Source organism: Salvelinus namaycush, chromosome 30 (assembly GCF_016432855.1).
Source record: "Salvelinus namaycush isolate Seneca chromosome 30, SaNama_1.0, whole genome shotgun sequence".
Taxonomy (NCBI): domain Eukaryota; kingdom Metazoa; phylum Chordata; class Actinopteri; order Salmoniformes; family Salmonidae; genus Salvelinus; species Salvelinus namaycush.
Window position 1 is genome coordinate 23,574,556 of NC_052336.1, and position 23,302 is coordinate 23,597,857.

The window sequence follows — 23,302 nt, forward strand, 5'->3', positions numbered from 1 at the left end:
TATCGCAGAGAGACAGGAGTGAACTTTGGGTGGTCGGGTGGACGCCTTTAAACAGCGGCGAGAGAAACATGGCTCTGTGGCAGTGAACAAACACAGCCTCTCTAGCTCAAAGCGTGCCAGTCAAACACAGGATCAAACAGTCCAGCGTTTGGGTGTAACGATATCGACAGAATGTCAAGCACACAACAGGGTCTGGAAAGGGGGGGGGGGGGGCTAGGGCGGTGTGTGTATAGTCAAAAAGACATACAAACACAAACACACACACAAACATCCTTGCCTGTCAATCATCATAATACAATACGGCTCCAATCTATCATAACACAAATGCAAGCGGTAGAGAACAATGGGCCAAGAGAGCGCTTAGATGAGGAAACAAGCAGACGATTAAACCGAGTTTGATCAAAATAAAAACACATTTAAAAATCTTATTAAAGACATGTAGATTGTTTTAATAATTTCTCTTAATGGGATTTCAACAGGACATATAAATCAGCAAACGACAGCTTCCTCATGTACTTCCACATCTAATTTCTCTTAATGGATACTGGTAGAACTCACTGCTGGAACACCACAACAGTCTATCAACTGAGGTCCATCCTGTATGTGTCCAAAACAGATATTTTAATTTAAAAAAGAACTCAAAACTTCTATGAGGATTTAATCAAATCCAGAGTTGAATTAAATAATGATTTGGATGGAAAGAACTGATCATGTGGTAACCTTCACCACATGCCCAATACAAATAGTGTAGAAACCCAAAACGTGGTTAGACTGTGTTCTGGACGCGGCCTGCTTCTTGTCTGTAATCAGACGTGTCAAAGCCTCCTGCTGACAGGTGCCAGAGCCCTCAGCGCTGTTGCTCATAGACTCAGAGTTTGATCTCCCACGCTGGTGGACACATTCTACATCCTCCATCACATGCTTCTGATTTAGAGTTTGGATCTAAGAATGGACTGACTGACTGTCATCTAAACATGATACCCACCTAACCTAACCACTCTGCTGGGTTGGAGTTCCCTCTCAGTGCTCGTCTCTGACCTCTAGGTGGTGCTGATCTTTTAGATGTGGCGAGCCTGGGTGCATGTGGGTGTATTTTCGCAAGACAATAAAAACATTAATTTGCCCTGAAATGATTCCTGACGTAAATGTAAAATGGTGCCCATTGGAACCCAGTAATGAAGCATGCGGCATCTCTGACGCTCCTAATTTGACTAGTTAAATGACTCCATTACGTGTCTAACAGACAGAGGCAAATCATTTCTGGTCAGTTGAGGCTCAGTTACCCGCATCGATGTGCTGGGGAAATGTGAAGACCTGTGTCTACTCTTCCCTTTTGTCTTTGCCTTTTTAGTCATCTGATTACAGTACCCCCCCCCCCCCCCCCCCCCAAAAAAAACCCAGAAACGGATAGAAAAACACTTGGGAATGTGGTGGCACGGGCCTGAAAATCCATTGGTATATATAAGGGGTATGGTACAGTATCTGTGTATGTTTGTGTGTAAGTAGATCACCATGTTAATTACTCAACCCAGATACAGGATCAACATATAGACACGCATACTAAAGAAATTAACAGACAAACAAAAGCCACAATCCGTGTCAGTATTTTCCCTCCCTAAGATGGCATATTTAATGCAGATTTTTGTAGTCATAACCTCGTGGCGGAATTGGATTTTGCCGTCAGTGTAAAAACAGACAGAGAGAGAGAGAGAGAAATATTAAAATATATTGAATTATTAAATAGACTGCCTGCTGTCCGTCACTGTCACTTAACACGTGTTGATGGTGAAGTGCTGTCCTACCAGCCACTGCGTGGACATCTGTTACTAAAACGAGTCCCCCCCCCCCACTCCCGCGCCCCCTCCCCAAATCTGTGTGCTATTGAAACATATTAATTTGTTTATTTGTTCACGTTGAAAGCTACTACAATGACCCCACACGAGTGAACATCTATCCACACATACACACCGAATACGCCTTCCTTTTTAATAATAACAATCCTTGGAGACAGTTCCTAAGGGGCTGGCTCGCCGGAGCACGTCAGGAAATCAGATTCAGTATATTCTTCACTTTCATGGGACGCAGCAGCAGATGCAGAGCAATTTACAACCGCATCCCTCCCTATAACCTCCCACCCTTAAACAGCAACCTCCCCGAATCCACTCCTTCTTGTCGCCGTAATTGACGAGTTGCAGAGTGGAGAAAGAAGAAAAAAACTGTAGGGGCTAAAGACGCCTATATTTAAGATTCCCTTCACTTGTACACGTGAATAACTGGCCATGTTAGAGAACACTGTGGTCAAGCTGATGCTACGTGTGTATACACGTGTCTGGATTATATGTGAGTGTACATGAGTATATGTCTTCCCCTATCCTATCCAAGGTTGTGGACATATATCGCATTATTTCAGGCCTCCTCTGAAACAGCTGCATTGACTTTACAGTCCTTTTCGGGGCTTGTCATGAGAACCGTTGAAAGACCACAGCGACTGGACCTGCCGTAACATGGCGAAAGTGTGCTGCTGACACCGGTCCACGGTGGCCTGCGCAGGTGAAGGGCGACGGTGTGCTCATAAGCAGCTCTGTGAGTTGCCATGCCTCCGATTACCATATCAATCAGTTGCTCTAATTACGTCATATTATTAGGATGAGGAGAGAGGGACTTACAGTATCTATAGTGTGGCGTGGTGAGCGTTCACCACCGTCAGACCACTGCGTGTGCTTGTAATCTGGCACTTCCTGGAACACGTGGATAGTCCAGCAGACCCGGACACCACAGATTAGATAGCTACTGGATACACTAACGCCCCGTTCACCAGGGCTTAAAGTATAACAGACTGACTAGTCATAGGAAAGATATAAGCCCCTTGCGTCTGTTGTTGCAGCGTGACACGTGCCCACAAGAGGATTGAGGGGTGTATCTGCTACGGTAGTGAGGGCTGGGGATAGGGTTATGAGGAGACGGATGTGGCCTGGTTGTGCTTCGTCTTGGAAGGACGATGCCGACTGATTGACTGATGGTGAGGGCATATCATGAAGACAGAGTCCGTCTCAATGGATTGACATGGTCGTTGGGGACCGAATCCAACCAAACAAGATGCCCTAAAAAAAACTCCACCTACGGCGCTATCGATCCAGACCACCTCCTACAGATTGTGGGATAGTGAGGTCCCAGGGGGGCACCACTGTCTGTTAGTCCCCGTCAAGCCATGCCGCCCCTGGGCCTACTCTGTACCACTAATGCCACCAGCTGCTACAGCGCTGCCCTATGTGAGGAAGAGCGAGGCCTAAGTCTCCTGGATATAAAAAGGCTTAATGCGATAGGTAATTATGTAGTCTGATCTCACAGACAGGGGATTTAAGAGCTAACTATACCGCCCTCCTGGAAACACATATCAATGTCTATAAATAACTGGATGATAGATAGACTGAAATAAAGATGGATACAGCAGATAGATAAGAGATAGGGATATTGAGATCCAGATAGAGATGGAGATGAAGATAGAGAAAGAGAGCGGGTGTCACGTTCCTGACCGGTTTTCTGTTATTTTGTATGTGTTTGACGGTCAGGGCGTGAGTTTGGGTGGGTAGTCTATGTTATGTGTTTCTATGTTGGTAAAGGGTGACCTGATATGGCTCTCAATTAGAGGCAGGTGGTTTTCATTTCCTCTGATTGAGAGCCATATTAAGGTAGGTGTTTTCACATTGATTGTTGTGGGTGGTTGTCTCCTGTGTCTGTGTTTGTCGCGCCACACGGGACTGTTTCGGTATCGTTCGTTCGTTTTGTATGTAGTCTGTTTCCTGTTCATGCGTTCTTCGTGTATATGTAAGTTCGTTCGTTCAGGTCAGTCTACGTCGTTTGTTGTTTTGTAGTTTATCAAGTGTATTTCGTTTCGTCTTCGTCTTGTTTAATAAATCATTATGTCACATAACCACGCTGCATTTTGGTCGAATCACTACTCCTCCTCTTCGTATGAAGAGGAGGAGGAACACCGTTACAGCGGGAGAGGTAGAGAAAGAGAGAGATATGGATTTGGCTTTGCGTTTAAGGAGAAAAAGCATGACACTTAGAACGAGGACCTTTCTCAACGGACACACAACAGGCTCTGACTTTAGATGCTAAAAAGAAAAGGTTTCGCTGGGCCTCGTATCCTACAAGCTACATGTGTCAGACGTTAAATATATATCTCCGGTATTAAGGAGAAATGTCTGACTTTTATGTCCACAGACTGGCCTTTCTGAAGTCAAGTGGAGTGTTTTCACGGCTGCCCCCCCCCCTACACCCCCAGCGCCCGGTTCCTCCCCCCCTCTTAAACTCTCACTGGCATTTTTGACTGTTGATCCTCCTGAAGAGGATAGATCAAATACGAGTCGGAGTCTTCCGTTTCGGGCGCAGATATGATTGGGGTTGACGGACGGGCCTGGTTTGAAGTCTTAACAGACAGCTCTACTTTGATATCCTCGCTCCCAGTGTATCACCAAAGACACAGGGAATAGAGGAGGGGGGAGAAGAGAACGAGAGAGATGAACAAAAGCATCTGTGGAGTGGTCAGGGCCAGCGGCAGCTTGAGTCAGAGGCTTTTTGAAGTTTACCCCCCCCCCCCCACCCCTCCTCTCACCCAAAGCCCCTACTGCCTCCCCACTACACACTCTCTCTCTCTCGCTCTCTCTCGCTCTCTCTCTCTCTCTCTCTCTCTCTCTCTCTCTCTCTCTCTCTCTCTCTCTCTCTCTCTCTCACTCTCTCTCTTCCCTCTTGGTCTCTGGTAGCACCTGTTGTTGACACACTAGATGGTGCTTCTCCAAGACACCACTGCTCAACCCTGGAAAGCTGTACCCTATCTTTCAAACGTATTTAAATCACTATAAACCCAGAATCCGAACTGTGTTGATTATAATCATGTAATAATTCTACATCAAGCCTATACCGAGTGTAATGACTTTTTCTAAGAGGTCCATTATTCGAATCAAACGTAGAATAGTGTACAGTGATGTACACTAAATCATAGAACCCCGACATGACCATGAGGAAATGCTCACCTAAATATGAAATATACGGCACAACTGTGAGACAAAACAGATGTCCTTTGTCACAGCAGGAATGAAATAGTTAACAACTTTTTTTTCCTATTGTAAATGTCTCCCTTAGAAACAAGGTTTTGTTGCTGCTTAAAGTGGGCTCAAAATTAAAGCATATCATTTTACACACATATTGCATGCATATTACAGAGCCCCAGCTGCCCGAGCCCTGCTCTTAAGAGCCATATGATTAAGTTAGGGGGGGTGTATCAGATAAGATTTAAGCATCCCCTCCTCATGCGTTCCCCTCACATTTTACAGGGGAACTTATTAAATGGGGGAAATGACATTATTTTTCTGAGTGTATGTGTAATTATTGCCACACACCTGTGACTCCCGTCATCTTCGACAGGACGAGAGGAGGAAAGAGAGAGGGAGAGACACGGAGAAGGGGAGAGAGAAATGTCGTTTGGAGCAACGGGGGTTCTCAATTTAAAATAAAAAAAAGAGAGAGAGAGAGAGAGAGAAAAACAGAGAGCTTGTTAATCAGAGTCTTTCTGTCACTCGCGGTACACTGATATCCTAATGAATCACACACTGTCAATGACATCACAACCCCCTGATGGAAGGAACATCTTTCAGCAGATCCAACCAACACAGTTATTTGGAAAACAGGGACTAAAACAACAAGCCGAATTGGACAACAGCTTCGCTGAGAAGACTGACTAGGGGAGGAAGAAAAACGTGCAAGGAAGTCTTCAAAATCCAATCCGTACATCATTCTAAATTGGCGGCCCTTTTATTTCAGCAAAATGTTGCTTGAAAAACACTGACATGTGTTTTTCTCTCTCTGCCCTTGTTTTAAAAAGACCACCCTGATTAAGGCAACATGTGAAATAGCACTCAGAAGACAAAGGAAATGACCTATTAAGATGGAGAAATGATCTCCCTTTGCGCTTGCTCCAAAAAAGTGACTCACCATGTTGTAATTGTTTACCTTTGACACTGACCATAATTCTCCTCCACTGGACTGTAACAGAATATTTCAGCATCCCTTTCAGAAGCCACGCACTCTATGTTCTCTCCGTCCTTACAAGGCGCCAGGGCCTCAAATGTCATCGCATCACTTCAGAATCCTCTGTGACTCCACACCCCCGTGTGACCACATAAGAAAACGATGGGAAAGAAGGAAATCAAATCAAATCTGAATGTCGGGAATGAACAAAGTCATTAAAGAGACTCTAGTCTTGTTGAGATCCGTCAGCATACGGTCTGGGCCACTTAACATGACCTTCTTTTAGCTAGCTGATTTTTATAAACAATTTTTTTTTTTTTACATTTTGGAGCGGGTGTGAGTAAAAACAAATCCCGTCAAGGTTTTACTGTCAATTCTGTTTTCCTGTGTGTATCTAAAAGCAGGGAAATAGCAGAGTTTCTGGTGTAATGTTTTAATAGAAAGCAGATGGTTGCAGATGTAGGACCTAGCCGTGGTGGTGACATGCCTTTAATATTTTAGAGTGGTCTTGCTGTAAATGTTGAAGCAGCTGCTTCCTCCCGTTGTAAAAATTGGGAGTTTTAATTCATGATTGACAGCTATTGGATTTACTGTAAATTCCAGAAATGAATATGGAAGTGATGAAAAGAGAGTGACTAGATGATGGTAGATGGGGAGAGGGGAGAGGGTTTGGCGCTGTTTGGCACTGAATGTATTCATCCCAGCCCAAACCCTGTCTATTTTCTACTTTTTCTTTTTTAAACCACTGAGCCACAGTCTGTTTAAACACACGGCTGTGTGTCCTGCTCTACATGCCCTATTCAAATGTACAGGAATATTAAAATAAGAGCGAGCGAGGAGAGGGTGGAGAGAGGGAGAAAGAGAGAGAGAATGAGGTAGGGTGGAGGCTGGAGTTATTTTTGTATGTGTTTGTTTAGCTGCTGTTCGTTTAGTTTTAATGTCAGCTCGCAAGAAGAGTTCCCCTGATGTTCATGGTTGATTGTCATCAATTCGCTTCTTGGCATTTAAACCACCTGCTTCCAATACAGGTATTTGAAATGCAAATATACTGCATATGCCCAGACAAATTAAAAAACATGGGGAGTAAACACTTTTGAAGTCAGAACTTTTTACAATTTTTTCATCAGGGAGTTGCACTGTCAAATGTTATTTTTCTTGAGAAGGAAGGCAATGCCAGACAGATAATGCTTTACTACTAACTGATTATATATTTATTTAAGGTTTTGTTCACAAGGCATACAAATGGGTTCTGTTTTATCTCACCCTGAGCTCGATTGTTGTGCCTCTCGAGTGTATTCGATTAAGTGTTTTTTTACAGACAGTGAGAAAAAAAAAAATTCATTTTTTTTTTCTCCTGACTCTACTGTTATTTAAACATCAATAGCCATACATCTTCTTAAACATTGACTCACTCTCATATGGATATTTGTATATGATCATTACTTTTGCCCTCATATACTTTGTCTTCCTGAGTCAGCTCCTTGGTGTAATATCCAATAGTGCTAACTCTGCATTCATCCAAAGCCATTTAATTGTATCAGTGAATCCAACTCTGCCCAGTACGGAAGTGACGACATTAATGAGGACATATTTGAATGAATTCAGAGCATAATTTAGACACGATTGTATAGCGCTAACCACATTATAGCAGTTCCCCACATTTTCAGACTCAGTTCAAGTCAATCCTATGATAAGGATGAGCTTTTTAATCAGGCAGATGGGCAGCCAGAAAACACTGGGCCTGCACTGTCTCATCGTCATCATGATCATTACCATCATCATCATCATCATCATCATCACGCGCATTTCCATCAAACCGTCTGATGAAACAATGATGATGGCATCAAGCTAACAGTCTGGAACATAGAATCTACTTCTAAAACCTCAGGTATGTTGCGCTACACTTTCAAAAACAACAAAAAAAAGAGAGCGAGAGAGAGAAAGAAAGAGAGACGTGAAAAGAAGAGAAAGACAAAACAAAACTTGTGCCTGCTGCCCGACTGCTCTCTGTTCCTCTACTTTTGATAAAGTTGCTGAATGTTGTTTTTCAAATTAACGAGCAGGCTTTTCATTTTGTCAGATGAAGAGGAGGAAGAGGAGGGGGGGGGAAACGGTGTTGATCATGAAACAGATTCATTAGCGCTAGTGAAATCCACTACTCCTCGTCTGCCTACGTCCTGCACGCCACACCTTGCAGCTTATTGATTCGCTTAAATGACAGGCTGACGAGCTTGGGACACGGCAGGGATCGGCAGGGTTCTCTCCATGAAACGGCTGTCACTCTTGTTGACGAGCACGATGCCAGGAGAAGCAAGGCGTTGTCGCCACGATTGTTCACGGGCCTGTCAACAACGCCAGACAGAAGCCCTGACGAGGTGTTACCTAATTGTGTTTTAAAAAGCGACGACACTTCGTCTAGTTCTCTCAATACGTCTCTTAATGCAATTAAACATCCTAAAAAACAAGGTATGGTGGTGTGTGGAGGGACGGGAGGTAGTGTACAGTGGGGGGATGTGACGGGGAGGGGAGGGGGGGATGCAGTATGCACGGACTGCCTGCAGAGTGTAGCCATCCAAATGAGAACATAATAAAAACATCAGAGAAAAGGGCTATTGTCTCAGAGATGACAACAACATTAGAAAGTCAGGTAATTAAAAAAGGAACTTAGTGTTTTGTCAAAGTGGCCGTCACTGTTGAAGTTTAGCAGAATATTTTTCTCACTTATTTTTCATCCATATTGCAAATAATGAGGCAGAAAAGGCAGGAAATAAAACAATAACAATGTAGAGGAAGAAGAAAAAAAATCAATCAAATGATTAAAATGAAACGTTGTTGTGTCCTCAAGGACACAGAGTTCTTAGGCATTCTGTTGTAGCTGTCCAGTAGGAAAAATGAGACACATCTTGGACGGGAAGCAAATGAGAGGAGGGAGAGGGAAAAGACAGAGACATCAAACCCAACTCCCATCTGATGACCAGCTTGTCTATAATACTGAATCCCTGTCTTTTGCCAAGTTCTCGTGATACAGAAATATGATAAGTGCAGATTTTGAAAAATTCTGTCCGTTTTTCTCCCAGGCCTTGGAGGAGAGATGACAACATGCATGCCATGAAAAATCAGGTGCCTATTTTAGTCTCTCTCCCCATTTTACATGATAAGATAAATATTTTAAAAAAGATGTGGCGTTCGTCTTGTATTCTTTTTTTAAACAATAACAGGACAGATGATGCGGCCATCTTGAGATCGTTTGTCATCTGTCAGCCTTCGTTGACCTTGCAACAAACAGAGAGGTGCTGATACCATCTTTACGGAAAAGGAGCGCTGTTGTTTTTGGTAATAAAGACACATTTTGCCTTCCATTTGCACAGCCAGTTAAAACCGCACAAACATGGAAATCCATTATGGAACGCTACTTATAAGTGTGACCAATCCTTGTTCAGTCAATTAGAGGCTGAAGTCGGAATATGATGTTTGTCTGTTAGCGTCGGAGGCATACAGATCAGCCTGGATTTGACGATGGAGAGGGAGATTTGGTTTGCTTTTCTTTTTAGAGGGGAAGAGAGATGGAGGGATGAGAAAGGGAGGGCAGTGCAGCCAAGCTCTGCTTATCTCTTTTCTTCTTCGCTTTTTTTCATTTACAAAAAGCATTAACGTGCACAGCTTTGCGCTTTGCCATTGTTCTGTGTTTAAAAGCTTAAAGAATGTGTTTGTATAACTGGCAAAACTAGTGACGCGGAGCTCGTCAAAAGCGTGTCCTTAAAGTTGGTAGGAAAATAGGACACAAAGGGCGATATAAAAAGTGGTTAATAAGAGAAGCTTCCCAGAATGAGCTGGGATGAGGTTTCGCATTAAAAAAAGATGTATCTTCAAGTACGGTGTTAATCCACAGCTTCATCCCTCCACCCTTTTTCCTGCAGAGTCCAATAAAAACGATAAAGTTCATACAATTTCTGGAAACTGGTGCATGCTGGGCCTGATGAATCATGAACCTAGAATTCATCCTCAGCTAGAAGGCCACTGTCCAGAACAGACAACTACACAACCGTACAAGTTTCTGATGGTGAAAGAATACTACATCAATCTCATCAAATCTAGTTTATTTTTTAGCTTTGTGGCTGAATCCTATGAAAGACTGTACGTATCAACACAGATGTATGTATGTGGTATAGTGTTATTATTATAATTATTATTTACAACATGCAGGCTACTACAGTACTACAGGCGCACTACAGTGCAACAAGCTGCTTCAATGATGGAGCATATGGGTGGATGTAGACCCCAGCCCACTTCATTAATATTGTATTCTTATTTGTGTGTGTGCGCGTGTGTGTTTGTGTAAAACAGAGAGAGAAAGAGAGAGAGAGAGAGAGAGAGAGAGAGAAAGGGAGAGAGACTGTGTTTGTATATGTGTTTGTCTTTTCTTTATGTTTCTCATTTCTGGGAATAATTAAATCTCACAAGGTTTCCTTTGGGTTAGCTACTCATATCAGCAAATCAAATGCAGATTTATCCAGATGATGTCAAAATAACTTTTTTTCAGTCCCTAAAAACATCAAGTGAGAAACAGGCGATACGTTTACACAATATTCAGTCCTACAGCTTCTTCTATAAATTCTCAACCAACAAATTGAACCCTGTAAACTTTCTGATTCATTCCAACTGCATGAGTGTGTGTGTCTCTGTGTGCCTATGTGTATGAGAGAGAGAGAGCGAGAGAGAGGAAGAGAGGGAGAAAGAGAGAGAGCGAGAGAGAGAGAGAGAGAGAAATGGGATCAAGGGCCAGTTATTAGGTTTGTCAGGAAACAAAAGCCCCACTGTTGGAGACAGCTTAAGCTGAGCAGTTACTGTACCTTTCAAAACTAATATGTAACCATATCTGTTTTAAAAGGACGATTCATATTACTGTGAATGCAGGAGAAAAGTTGTTCCCATCTCTTAGCCCCAGGAAACTTGAGTCCAGGCCTAATGGCCCCTCAATTGGAGGGTGGCCTTTTGTGGAAAGCATCGCATTTGAAAAGATGGGAACATTAAATTCTTGTAATGATGTAAAACATCTTCAGCTTTTTTGACAGTACAATGGCGCTTATTGTGCTTTATGGTAGCCGTGGCGACTCAAAGGTCATTTTGTGTATGACTCTGTGGACAAGGGCAGCACTGAATGAAAATTAGGTTATATGTGATCAACTAAGATATTAATCAGATTAAAATGGAATCTCTTTGGCTCCTATTTAACAAGGCTCAGGGAGAGAGAATAGAAATCGAGAGAGAGAGAGAGAGAGAGAGAGAGAGAGAGAGAGAGAGAGAGAGAGAGAGAGAGAGAGAGAGAGAGAGAGAGAGAGAGAGAGAGAGAGAGAGAGAGAGAGAGAGAGAGAGAGAGAGAGAGAGAGAGATCTCTGTTTACTCAGTCTGAGGAGAATGTCATTGTTTTCAGAGATGAGATGATCATCAAAAAGGCAGGCGTGAAGCAGAATTAAAGAACCCGCACATAACATGCCTGTATCTTTGGTAAAGATGTCCTTGCAGTGCCTCTCTCATATCCTCATCCAGGTAACCTTTGTAATCCTGATTAAATGACTGTAATTAGAGCAACAACTAGTCCACCTCCCCCATATGTAAAAAAAAACAATGCACCATTTTAAATCCAGTCTATGGGATTTGCATGAAACAATGCAAAAGCGAGCGCTGTTTATTTCCATCTCTACAGAGGAATTAAGTGCATTTTTTAACAGCTAATGTTATAATGTGCTGGGCTTATTTCTTTAGGCAATAACGTTTTCCCTTCTTCGTGAAACTTATTTTTTTGAATGTTTAAATCAAACATGGCTTAGTTGTCTGGATCATCCTGCACCAGACAACGAGACGGGAAATAACGCTCGTTACTTGTCCTTAATTGCTGCAGTATACTTTTCAAAACACCACTGTTGCTTATCTGTCTATACTTGTGTTATTGTGTGTGTATTTATTAGCATCACGCTATGGTACCATTGATGTTGAATAACAGAGCGAATAAAAGGTGACATAGTTTCTTTTTTTCCCGTTGTGCCCGTTCTCCCTTTCTTTCTCTCTGTTGTCATTGAAGTTCCTGTGCATTCTCTCATTATGTGCCGGCTGGCGGTGTAAGTACGCTTACTGTGTTTGTATTGCATGCGTGGTGTACCTGCGCTCTCGCAGGAAGAGTTACTTTACCAGTACAAACCCCTCCGAGGCTGACTCCTTACATCTAAGGGCGCCTTGGGAAGAGAACCCCGGCGCTAAGAGGGATATCTCAAATTGAACAAAAGTCTACAGGAGTGAGAAAAACAAACACCGAAATAACAAGATGGAAAGCAAAATCATATCAAATGAGGTATATTGGGTTGGAAGGCCAATTTATAACCCATTGTTTAATGTTTTGTTATATTGAATATAATGCACACATGCACATACAGAGACACACTCGCATCCATTACCGTATGAACGGGAACAGCTACTCTCTGCATCTCCCAAGATCCCAGCCTGGAATAATTGTCATGTAGTTGTTAGCACCCGATATTCATTCTCTCTTCCGAGGTGAACTTGATACTTCATTCACTGTACTTTCAGGAAATTATGAGGCCAATATCATCAAGGTATACGAGCTAGAAAGAGGAGGAGAGAATATGAAGCCTTTCAAACACTTTTCAGCACAGAAGAGTTGATATCTGGGAAATTAGCAGGGGGGGAAATATTTTTAGAGATCCCATGGCTGCTGAGGGAGAGCAACAGGTATCATCCAGAGGGGTTGACAACAGCTATTACAACTAATTGCTCTTTGAAACTAGTATTTGCACTGGTGAGTGACAAGGTGATAATTCACCTCGGTGCAAGTTAAAATGGTAATATTGCACGTGTGAAATAGCACCTCCGCTTCACCCGTCAACTCGTCATCTCACACTGCACAATGCACAAAAAGGAGTATCGCCAACACTGTCTGTCGCCTAAGAAACTCAGAGAAACAGACATCCTCCAGACAGCTTAATCATGGGAGAACTTTCCCCCTCCAGCGATGTTATCAAATAAAGACTCCATGGGTGTGGGAACGATCCACAGAAGGCTGATCTCACCAGCGTTTTGTACGGGGGACCAGTGAAGATGGTCAGGACCTATTGGGTTGACCCATGCAGGGAAGGAAGTGTCTTGCTCCCAGCTGTGTAGTTCGTCAACTCACTACTTTTAGAAGGGATCATCAATTTGAGACAGATTCTCATTGACATTAGTGCATGTCATTAGTGTTCAACACAATCTCACTAATCTCAGCACACATCACCCGTGTGAGACAGCCTCTCATGGTTGTTAGCACACACACAGGTGTCTTAGTTCACTAAGCTAACCCAGCCCTCTCTACTTGTCAGAGCTGTGTGGCTGTGTTTGTACCCAGCCCTCTCTACTTGTCAGAGCTGTGTGGCTGTGTTTGTACCCCGCCCTCCCTACTTGTCAGAGCTGTGTGGCTGTGTTTGTACCCAGCCCTCTCTACTTGTCAGAGCTGTGTGGCTGTGTTTGTACCCAGCCCTCTCTACTTGTCAGAGCTGTGTGGCTGTGTTTGTACCCCGCCCTCCCTACTTGTCAGAGCTGTGTGGCTGTGTTTGTACCCAGCCCTCCCTACTTGTCAGAGCTGTGTGGCTGTGTTTGTACCCAGCCCTCTCTACTTGTCAGAGCTGTGTGGCTGTGTTTGTACCCAGCCCTCCCTACTTGTCAGAGCTGTGTGGCTGTGTTTGTACCCAGCCCTCCCTACTTGTCAGAGCTGTGTGGCTGTGTTTGTACCCAGCCCTCCCTTCTTGTCAGAGCTGTGTGGCTGTGTTTGTACCCAGCCCTCCCTACTTGTCAGAGCTGTGTGGCTGTGTTTGTACCCAGCCCTCCCTACTTGTCAGAGCTGTGTGGCTGTGTTTGTACCCAGCCCTCCCTACTTGTCAGAGCTGTGTGGCTGTGTTTGTACCCAGCCCTCCCTACTTGTCAGAGCTGTGTGGCTGTGTTTGTACCCGGCCCTCCCTACTTGTCAGAGCTGTGTGGCTGTGTTTGTACCCGGCCCTCCCTACTTGTCAGAGCTGTGTGGCTGTGTTTGTACCCGGCCCTCCCTACTTGTCAGAGCTGTGTGGCTGTGTTTGTACCCAGCCCTCCCTACTTGTCAGAGCTGTGTGGCTGTGTTTGTACCCAGCCCTCCCTACTTGTCAGAGCTGTGTGGCTGTGTTTGTACCCAGCCCTCCCTTCTTGTCAGAGCTGTGTGGCTGTGTTTGTACCCAGCCCTCTCTACTTGTCAGAGCTGTGTGGCTGTGTTTGTACCCAGCCCTCCCTACTTGTCAGAGCTGTGTGGCTGTGTTTGTACCCAGCCCTCCCTACTTGTCAGAGCTGTGTGGCTGTGTTTGTACCCGGCCCTTCCTACTTGTCAGAGCTGTGTGGCTGTGTTTGTACCCAGCCCTCCCTACTTGTCAGAGCTGTGTGGCTGTGTTTGTACACTAACAGACTAACAAAGACCAAATTAATGATAATTAGCCACCTGATGAGGACAGTATTATTGGCAATTACCAGGTTTCATCCTATCGCAGTGTATTAAGAGGGTTACACAGATAGGGAAAGAATAAAACACAGAAAATATATAAATATCTTTCGAGTCTGACTGGGAATGCTGGTATCACTGTCGCTCACTCTGTTTTCCTATAATAGTCCATGGGTCCATGAATTAGGTGGCTTTGGTAATTACTGAGCAGCAAATTGAAAAAGCTGTAAAGAACACAGGCTTTAATCTCTGTGTGTGTGTGTGTGTGTGTGTGTGTGTGTGTGTGTGTGTGTGTGTGTGTGTGTGTGTGTGTGTGTGTGTGTGTGTGTGTGTGTGTGTGTGTGTGTGTGTGTGTGTGTGTGTGTGTGTGTGTGTGTGTTTCAGAGACTGTATTTCACTACTGTATCCTAATGAATGATTACGTATGTGTGTGTGTGTGAGAGAGAGAGACTGTATGAGTCGCAGTATGAGAGGAAGTGTTTGAACTGCAAAGCCCTGCCTTCTTCTCGACAGAGAAAGTAAAGGAGCTGTTATGCCAGCTATGATCCTGTACATCGATGACATCCCCCAGTCAAGGAAAGGCACCTTATGATCGTAATGACTTTAAAGAACCTGTTCAGAAGGACCCACACATATGATCCTTTTACTACTCTGGTCTGAGCTTGAAACAGGCTCTGCTCAGTAGTGGAGGGGGGGCTGACAGGCCCAGAAGCACCACAACCCTGCGTCTAACCTCTATGATTGCGGGTTCAAGTCCCACACAGGGAGGGCCGCCTTCAAATCTCTCCCTCTTGACAGAGGTAATTGGCCACCAGTGACATGAACACTGCTAGAACTAAGTAGTCAACCAACCCTACAACCCCACAACCCCCCCCCCCCCCCCCACAAGAAACAAAAAACCTCCCGCGAGCATAGGATAGCAGACCGACGCTGTCAGAGGAGGCTGTACTCAGGGCTAAAAATATCAGAGAAGGCTTGAATACATTTACATTTTCTACATAGTTTGTGTTCCTGACACAGCCAATCTGTGTCTGTGTTCGCTGTTTCTTCTTCTTCTCTCTCTCTCTCTCTCTCTCTCTCTCTCTTTTTCCCTCCTCCACCTGAACTTCCCGCGGTGCGAGCTTGGCACGAGACACGTGTGCACTGCGCATCGCGAACAAACTGCGCCTGCATTTGAGGGGGCTTTGCAAATTGATCAACCCAAAGGGCCACGTGGTGGATTCGCACGTCTTCGCAGCAGAAATATTGAAATAGACAATGATCCGTTTCCTTCGCTCACTCGAAAATACCTCTCGGTGTCCCTCTTTCATTCTTTCCACTCTCTCTCCCCCGTCTCTCCCTCTTTTTCCTCTGCAATTCCACCAGGGGGTGTTGTGCCCTTATGAACTATTATCACGGGGCGGGGGACATACACCCCCCCCCCCCCCCCCCCCCCATCACCCCTCCCCCTCCTTCCCTGCACCCCTACACCCATCATCGGTCTGCTTTTCTCGCCAAAGATGCTCGACAGTAGACATACCACCAGCGCCCTACCATTCTAGCATCGGTAGCTTCATTTGCCTTGGATCCACGTCAAGTGCTGTAGCATTAACGCCGATAGACCGGCCCCGTTTAACCCGAGCGCCGGCGCTCTCCCTGACCGTGTCACCGAGCTGAAAACACCAGTGCCCTCCATGCCCCTGGAATGTCTGGGCTAAGTGGCAAAAGTCGGGTGAGGGTGCTGAGGCTGACGACTCTGATTGGACTACACTCTTAGCAGTAAACATCAGAGTTTGAGGTAGTGACAGGTGACCTTGCCCCCAGGGACATCATAACATGGGTGGCACAGCACCACTGAATGACCCTGCTGTGAACCTTCATGACACAGTCTGTTAGCTACAATGAGCCAGTCTCGCTCTAAAGCTTAGCAATAGATAAGGACAGAGGACAATCTAACGGCTAGTCGCGGTAGTGGAAGGTTTCTAGTTCCCATTACTGTGACACTGACTTGTTGGTTCATACTTGTCCAAACAAGCAATTTTTCACTTTTCTAAAGCAGGCGAATCAAGATAACAATTTATCTAACAATCATCATCAACGACAAACAAAGAACCACAATGACAGTCAGCAGCCCAGGCACTACAGGGCACAAGCAGAGTGTCCTTGTGCACAGGAAGCCAGAGATACACCTATAAGTGACGTGAGCGTAGCTTTCAATCTCTACACATCACTCTGTCTCTATCGCTCTCCTTCCGCTGCGAGAGGTGCTTCACTTTGAGTTATGCTATTTTTCCCAGCAACACCTGAGCACGCCCACCCAAGCCCTTTCCTAACCCACGCATTCAGCAATGCTGCCTCTCCAGACTGCCAATCTCAACCAACGAGAGACCATGGGAGTGTTAAAGAAAGGTGCACACTGTAACAATGTGTAGTCCTGTTGTATCAACGATCAATGTTGTGCTGTTTAAGTAATGCAACAGTACAGGCCTAATCATGTGTGACTATAGATAGGCCTCTATCACAGGTGGCTATTGACTGTGTGAAACACATCCACATTGGCTGACCTCAACAACACAACGGACCAATAGCAATCTTAACACGACACTCTGTACTACACACTATACCAACTGGAAACCTCTCTCAAATGAGATAGCAGGGAGAATGGAATGATCACTGTTGATTCGCCATTAATATATTTAGAGAAATGTGTGTGTGTGGGTGTGTGTGTGTGTGTGTGTGGGGGGGGGGGGGGGGGGGGGGGGTGCGTGTGAAGGACCCACCCCTAGCTCTGGGCATGCTAATGAAGAGAGAGCCACTTACGACGCTCAGCTCTTCGTCGAGCCCAGCCCATGTGCTCGACAGCCCAAATTCAGGCAAGAATTTCGATATTAATGATTTATGCTCTATTTGCATACAAACCTAATGCAAATCCACTTCAGATAATCACATTTTGCCAGTTCTGAATTACATTTTCAGGACGGCTTGCCACCCCACCCCAAATAACTGTGGAGAATATGTTCCTTGCAATTCCCCATGGAAGACCCCTCCACAAGGAGATCAGGAGTGGATGAAGGGAGGGGAAAGTGGGCTTTATTAAGGAAGACTTTCTGCTACTTTATATGGGGTAGGTAGACGTGACTATTATCCATGCACTCTACATATTCACGCAGTGAGAGGATCTCCTGTTACATGCATCTACCATGACCTCCATATCTAACAGCACTGCTGTCACCTGTACTTGATTACAGGAAACACATTGTGAAGATTGGAGAATGTTTCCTGAAGGGTTTTTGAATGACTGTTTACTGTATTTCTGTCACCTCTGTAAACCAAACGTGTGAGGTCTCTGGAGCAGATGTTGCCAGGAGACGGAGCGTTGTGAGGGGTGGAGAAGGAGGCAGGGCCAGGCTTGGCACACTTCCATCCAGCTGTGCTTAGCTAGCCGAGAAACAGCGTACGAGTGCACCTTAACTGAGAATGACCCTGCCTGTGGAACACTCACAGCACATACAGAGGGAGGTGGGTGTGGACTGGTCCAGTGACTATCTGTTTCTCTACCCCTGGTTGTGGGGGTGATTGGGGTTTCCTTTGGCGGTTCTCAGGGCCTGATGGACCGATGTAGCCTAGTGAGGTTAGTAGCCTGTGCCTCCTCTCCTTGTACAGGCTGGTAAAGGTAAGTCTGTGTAACACTTGTGTAACACTAGACACTGAGCCCTGCTGCCCTGAGAGGAGAAGAGGACGCATGGTGAATATTTAGCAGGGGTGTAACAGAGGTGATACGGGGTCAAGAGAAGCTCCAGCTACATGGGCTCTGACACGCTGACATGCTGCTTAGCCACTCAGCCTCCAGCCTCCCTGCCGGGGCTAGGGAACTTACACACTGTCACACACACAACCCGATTATGAACACTGACGTCATACAAAGAGTGTACAAAACATCATGAACACCTGCTCTTTCCATGACATAGACTGACCAGGTAAACCCAGGTGAAAGCTATGATCCCTTATTGATGTCACTTGTTACATCCACTTCAATCAGTGTAGATGAAGGGGAGGAGACAGGTTAAAGAAGGATTTTATTTTTGTGTGACGTATGTGTGCCATTCAGAGGGTGAATGGGCAAGACAAAAGATTTAAGTGCCTTTGAACGGGGTATGGTGGTAGATGCCAGGCACCACGGTTTCTGTCATGAACTGCAGCGCTGCTGGGTTTTTCACGCTCAACAGTTTCCCGCGTGGATCAAGAATGTCCCACCACCCAAAGGAGATCCAGCCAACGTTACACAACTGGGGAGAGCATTGGAGTCAACATGGGCCAGCTTCCCTGTGGGACGCTTTCAACACCTTGTAGAGTCCATGCCCCGAAGAATTGAGGATGTTCTGAGAGCAACTCAATACTAGGAAGGTGTCCGTAATGTTTTGTACCCTCAGAGTATATTCATCTCTTTATGTTTTGTGGGTTATCTCTTGGTGTTGTCTGAAAACTGTAACAAGGTCAGGAGATTGTAGAAGAGTTATCAATGCTGCTGAGCTGTACACATAGTCAACAGCCAGGCCCTATTACAATGAGAGACTGACTCGAGCTAGGGGACAATAACATACACATAAGAAAGCCCTTTGTTCCATAGACAAAGCCTGATCTAAAAAGGTCAGGCATTCTCGGTTCTGTTGAAAAGCGACTACGTCACAAGGGTAGCTTTCAAATGCCTTTTGATTAAAGGAGGACATTCCAACACAAAAGCACTTACAAAGTAAAAATGGCACTAATTTTCATCGCTGTGAATGACCCTCTAAGATGGTAAAATATGCAACAGGTTCCATGATGACAGACATAGTTTCCACGACAGTAAAGGTCAACTAATCATGAACAATTGTGTCATTTCTTTACGACGGGTCACGTATTCACAATACAATGGTGTACCAGATTTCTGTCCCTGCCTGGTAAATTATCATGACGACAACATCAAACCTCTAAGTAGAAAACCAACTGACTGACGAGTGCTGTTATTCATTTCATTTGAATATGGGCTTTGATTAAATTATTTCGCAAACCGTGAGACAAAAACATATCATAAAACTATTTCTCACGTAAATATACTGAGTATTTTGCAGCATGTCGAAACTTAATGAAAAGAGGCCGATATTTTTTGTCTGTTAATCCTAAATCTATTTGCAAAGGGATTGTTTATCTAACAAAATAAAAGAACCGTCTTGCTATTCGATATTTGTAGAATATGAGCAGTGGTATCAACCTAAACACAGAATTAATTCAGGTTGCTAGACAACAGGCCTCGGAAAACGTATGTGTGTGACATTTAATGAATATTACAGTATATTCAAGAAATGCAATATTTAAAATGTATGTTGTCATTTAAAATGAGAGGCAAGTAAGAGACATATTTAATGATGGAATCCTCCAGATATGGCTAGTTGAATTCTGGACTAAAGTGTGGAGTTCACTTATCCTACTACGTACAACTACACTGGCTGGCCCAGTGCTGAGCTATGAGCTCAACTTGAAGATTCCTTTTCCCTGAGATTTTATCACCGAAACTGCAAAAGGGCACTCCGAAAAACAGCAGTCTCAAGGAGCGCCTGTAACCTTAACAGAATCATGAAAGCTGACAGTTCATTTTTCACAGGCCCATAGATCTTTGGGTCTTATAAAGTAATGGGCTTTTGGGAGAGGGCTTTATGAGAGCTAAGATAGTTAACCGCTGTGTGCTTGAGATGACATGGGAGCTGAGGTCCTGCTCTCTAGGAGACAGGATTATTCCCTTCCCCGGGATGGAGGGAGAGAAGACACGACTGTCTCCCTAATATAAACGTGTAATAAAGATTAATCTGTTGCTACTCGCCACTCCAATAGCTTCTAAACTTGCTTGAAATAAGGTTGAAATCACTTTCGAGAAAATCTCGTTTTTCTGTGTGAGTTTCTGAGTTTCATTGTGAATCTCAGGACAAAGTTATGAGTGTGTGTGATGCTGTGTGTGTATGAATCGGGGTTTTGGCAAATGTACATATCGTAGTGTTAGAGAATGTAGGTAAATACAATATTGAATGTGTTTCTGTGTGTTTGTGTGTGTGTACATTGTTTGTGTGTTTGTGGATGTAGGGGCAATAAGATCAAAGGTGGTGCCATTCGGCAGGGTTAGGCTCACTTACCGGGTGCGTCTGGTCTCTTGATGCCGCTGCCGCTGTTTGAGCCGCTTCCGAGGCCGTTGAACGCTGCGAGGTTCTCCGAGCTGTAGGCCCTCAGGACGGACAGCATGTTCATCTGCTGCTCGAGATGGGCATGTTCCGGCTTCAGCAGCCCCGGGGGACCACCAGGAGATGAAAGGAGACCCAAGCCCTGCTGCCACTGCTTCTCCAGGGGCGGCTGAGGCCGGGACTGGGGAGGGAAAGGGGCCCCAGGGCCCATGGAGACCCCTGGTCGTTGGGCCTCTCTAGCCGGGGACACGGCCTGCATCTGCTTCGGCATCTGATAGGTGGCACTGTCCTCATCTTCCCCCTCCACCCCGTCCTCTTCCTCCTCTTCCTCCTCGTCATCAGAGTGGGGTCGCTGTCTCTCCGGTTGGGCGGAGGAGGACTCGGTGCTGTGGCAGCGCTCGCCGGCCCTGCCTTCCTCATCCTCAGACTGTCCTTGCTCCTCCAGCTCCCCGCAGGAGGCCTTGTCTGAGAGCTCATCCCCAGCTGTTTCTCTGGCCTGGCTCTGCTGCTCCAGGGCTGGGTCAGGGCATGTCGCTCCAAACCCCTGGAGGCCTGGGGTCCTTGGGGAGCCATCGTACATGCCTCCATACTGCTTGTAGAAGTCGCTCTGGAAGGCTCCCATGCTGGCATGGGGCTCCATGTGGTTGGACCAGGCTGACTGGCTCTTCACCCCCTCTCTGTCATTGTCTTTGTCATGGAGGTGGGCTGGGCCCATGCTGGCCTTGAGGAAGTGGGAGGGCTCCCCCTGGTGCTCCTTGCCCTCCTTGCGTTGCTTGGCCTTGCCCAGGTGGTTGGCCTGCAGGTGGAGGGCCATCAGCTCCACAGAGGAGGTGGTGAAGGAGCAGAAGAGGCAGCCATGCCACGCCACGTTGTCCTGGAAGGTGACAGAGGAGCCAGTCAGAGAGCTTGTTTCAGGCTTGACATTGACAGACAGGTCCAGAGGCTCGTACTGGGACCCGGGTTTGCCCGTTGAGGGCTTGGCCTCAGCCTTCTCCTCACCAGTATCATCCCTCTTGGCTTTGGGCTCACCACTCTCAAAGTAATGCTGGGACTGCAGGTGACTCTCTCTCATCTCCTTCTCCTTCTTCAGGGAGCTGAGGACGAAGCTGTCCATGAAGGCCTGCAGGGAGCCCTGGAAGTTGACACCGTTTCCCACCATGCTCTGGTACGCCCGACCCAGGTCTCTGAAGCTGGCTGGGACGTCTGCGGCGGAGGGGCCCTCTGGGCTCTTCATGCTTTCAGAGGGAGTGTCAGATCCCAGGCCATTACGCTCTCTCTCTCTGTCCCTCTCGCGCTCCCTGGGGGACAACATACCGGGAAGGGCCCACTGGTGGGGGTGCAACGGCCCCCCTCTGAAGTCCAGGCTGGAGGGCATGCCCTTGAAGACGCCGCGGAGGACATCAGGACGTGCGAAGACGCCACCCTTGCCGTGCTCCTCCTTGTGCTCAGAGGGAGGGGCGTGTCCAGAGGAGGGGCCGCCGCCATTCTGCCGCTCACGGTGGTGGCGCTCCAGGTGGTACTTCAGTGAGGCAGACTGGGTGCCTGCGTAGTCACAGTGAGGGCACCTGTAGGGTTTCTCTCCTGTAAGAAAGATAGATAGAGAGAGAGAGAAAAAGAGAGAGAAAAAGAGAGAGAAAGAGAGACAGGAAATGAATAAGAGAGGGAACAACAGTGAAAACCAACACAATGATCTCAGTGTTAACCAACATTCAACAGAATTCTGCATTCAGCAAACAGCTCCTCAGCTCCATTCGGGGATTGGCATGTGAATACGGGTCGATCCAGCTCCGCCAAGTGAGCCATCACTCATGTCGACGCAATAAAAACCATTTCACCATATGGTGCTTTCAGTCCACTACAAGAGATAATATTTTCAACTGACAACACAACTGTCTCGATGTTATCTCTGTTTGCATGGTGGTTGTTGGTGGGTCTCTCTCTCTTGGCCTTGTTCGCTGACAGGCCTCTGCCTTGGCGATGAGACAGTGATTTCTCGGACGTTCTCTATTTGCAGTTTATCATAAATCACCATTCACAGAGGAGAAGCGCTCCATTTCTTCCCAGCTGAATCGCTCTACGGCTATTTGAAGCAAATAGTGGAAGACGCAGTCCCTTCATATGAAAATAAAACAGACTTTAACTGACACAAATGAGCAAGAATGTACATATGGAAAACATGTGTCTGTATATCATGGTAGTAGCATAGTGGTAGTAGCATCATTTGACCTACAGTGCAGGTACAGCATCTCTACGTAAATACACTGTGTATATAAATATTCATAAATATTTTTGAATGGTAAAATTGAATGGTAAAACGCAATTTGTCCAGAAAAGTGGATCTCCTTTGCCTTTGAAGAGATAAGTTACAACCAGTATCTTAACATTAAAAACGTCCTGTTAGCAATTACAATATATTTTAAACCAAAGCCAGATTTGGAATCAAAAAACAACAAGCAGAAATGCTAAGCTTGGCTTTTAGACATAGTAATGCCCCTGGCATGCATTTCTCTTGTATAAGTTACAGCTACAGTTGAAGTCGGCGGTTTACATACACCTTAGCCAAATACATTTAAAC

The 23,302-nt window shown here is 45.6% G+C and overlaps 1 protein-coding gene across 1 annotated transcript in view; it reads right to left on the reverse strand.

Moving 5' to 3' along the window:
• Window positions 1-23,302, reverse strand: part of znf536 (zinc finger protein 536) — a 105,344-nt gene that overhangs the window by 31,465 nt on the left and 50,577 nt on the right. Inside the window, exon 3 of the mRNA XM_038969501.1 lies at window positions 20,683-22,308. Coding sequence (XP_038825429.1) covers window positions 20,683-22,308 — 1,626 coding nt within the window. The remainder of the gene's footprint in view (window positions 1-20,682; window positions 22,309-23,302) is intronic.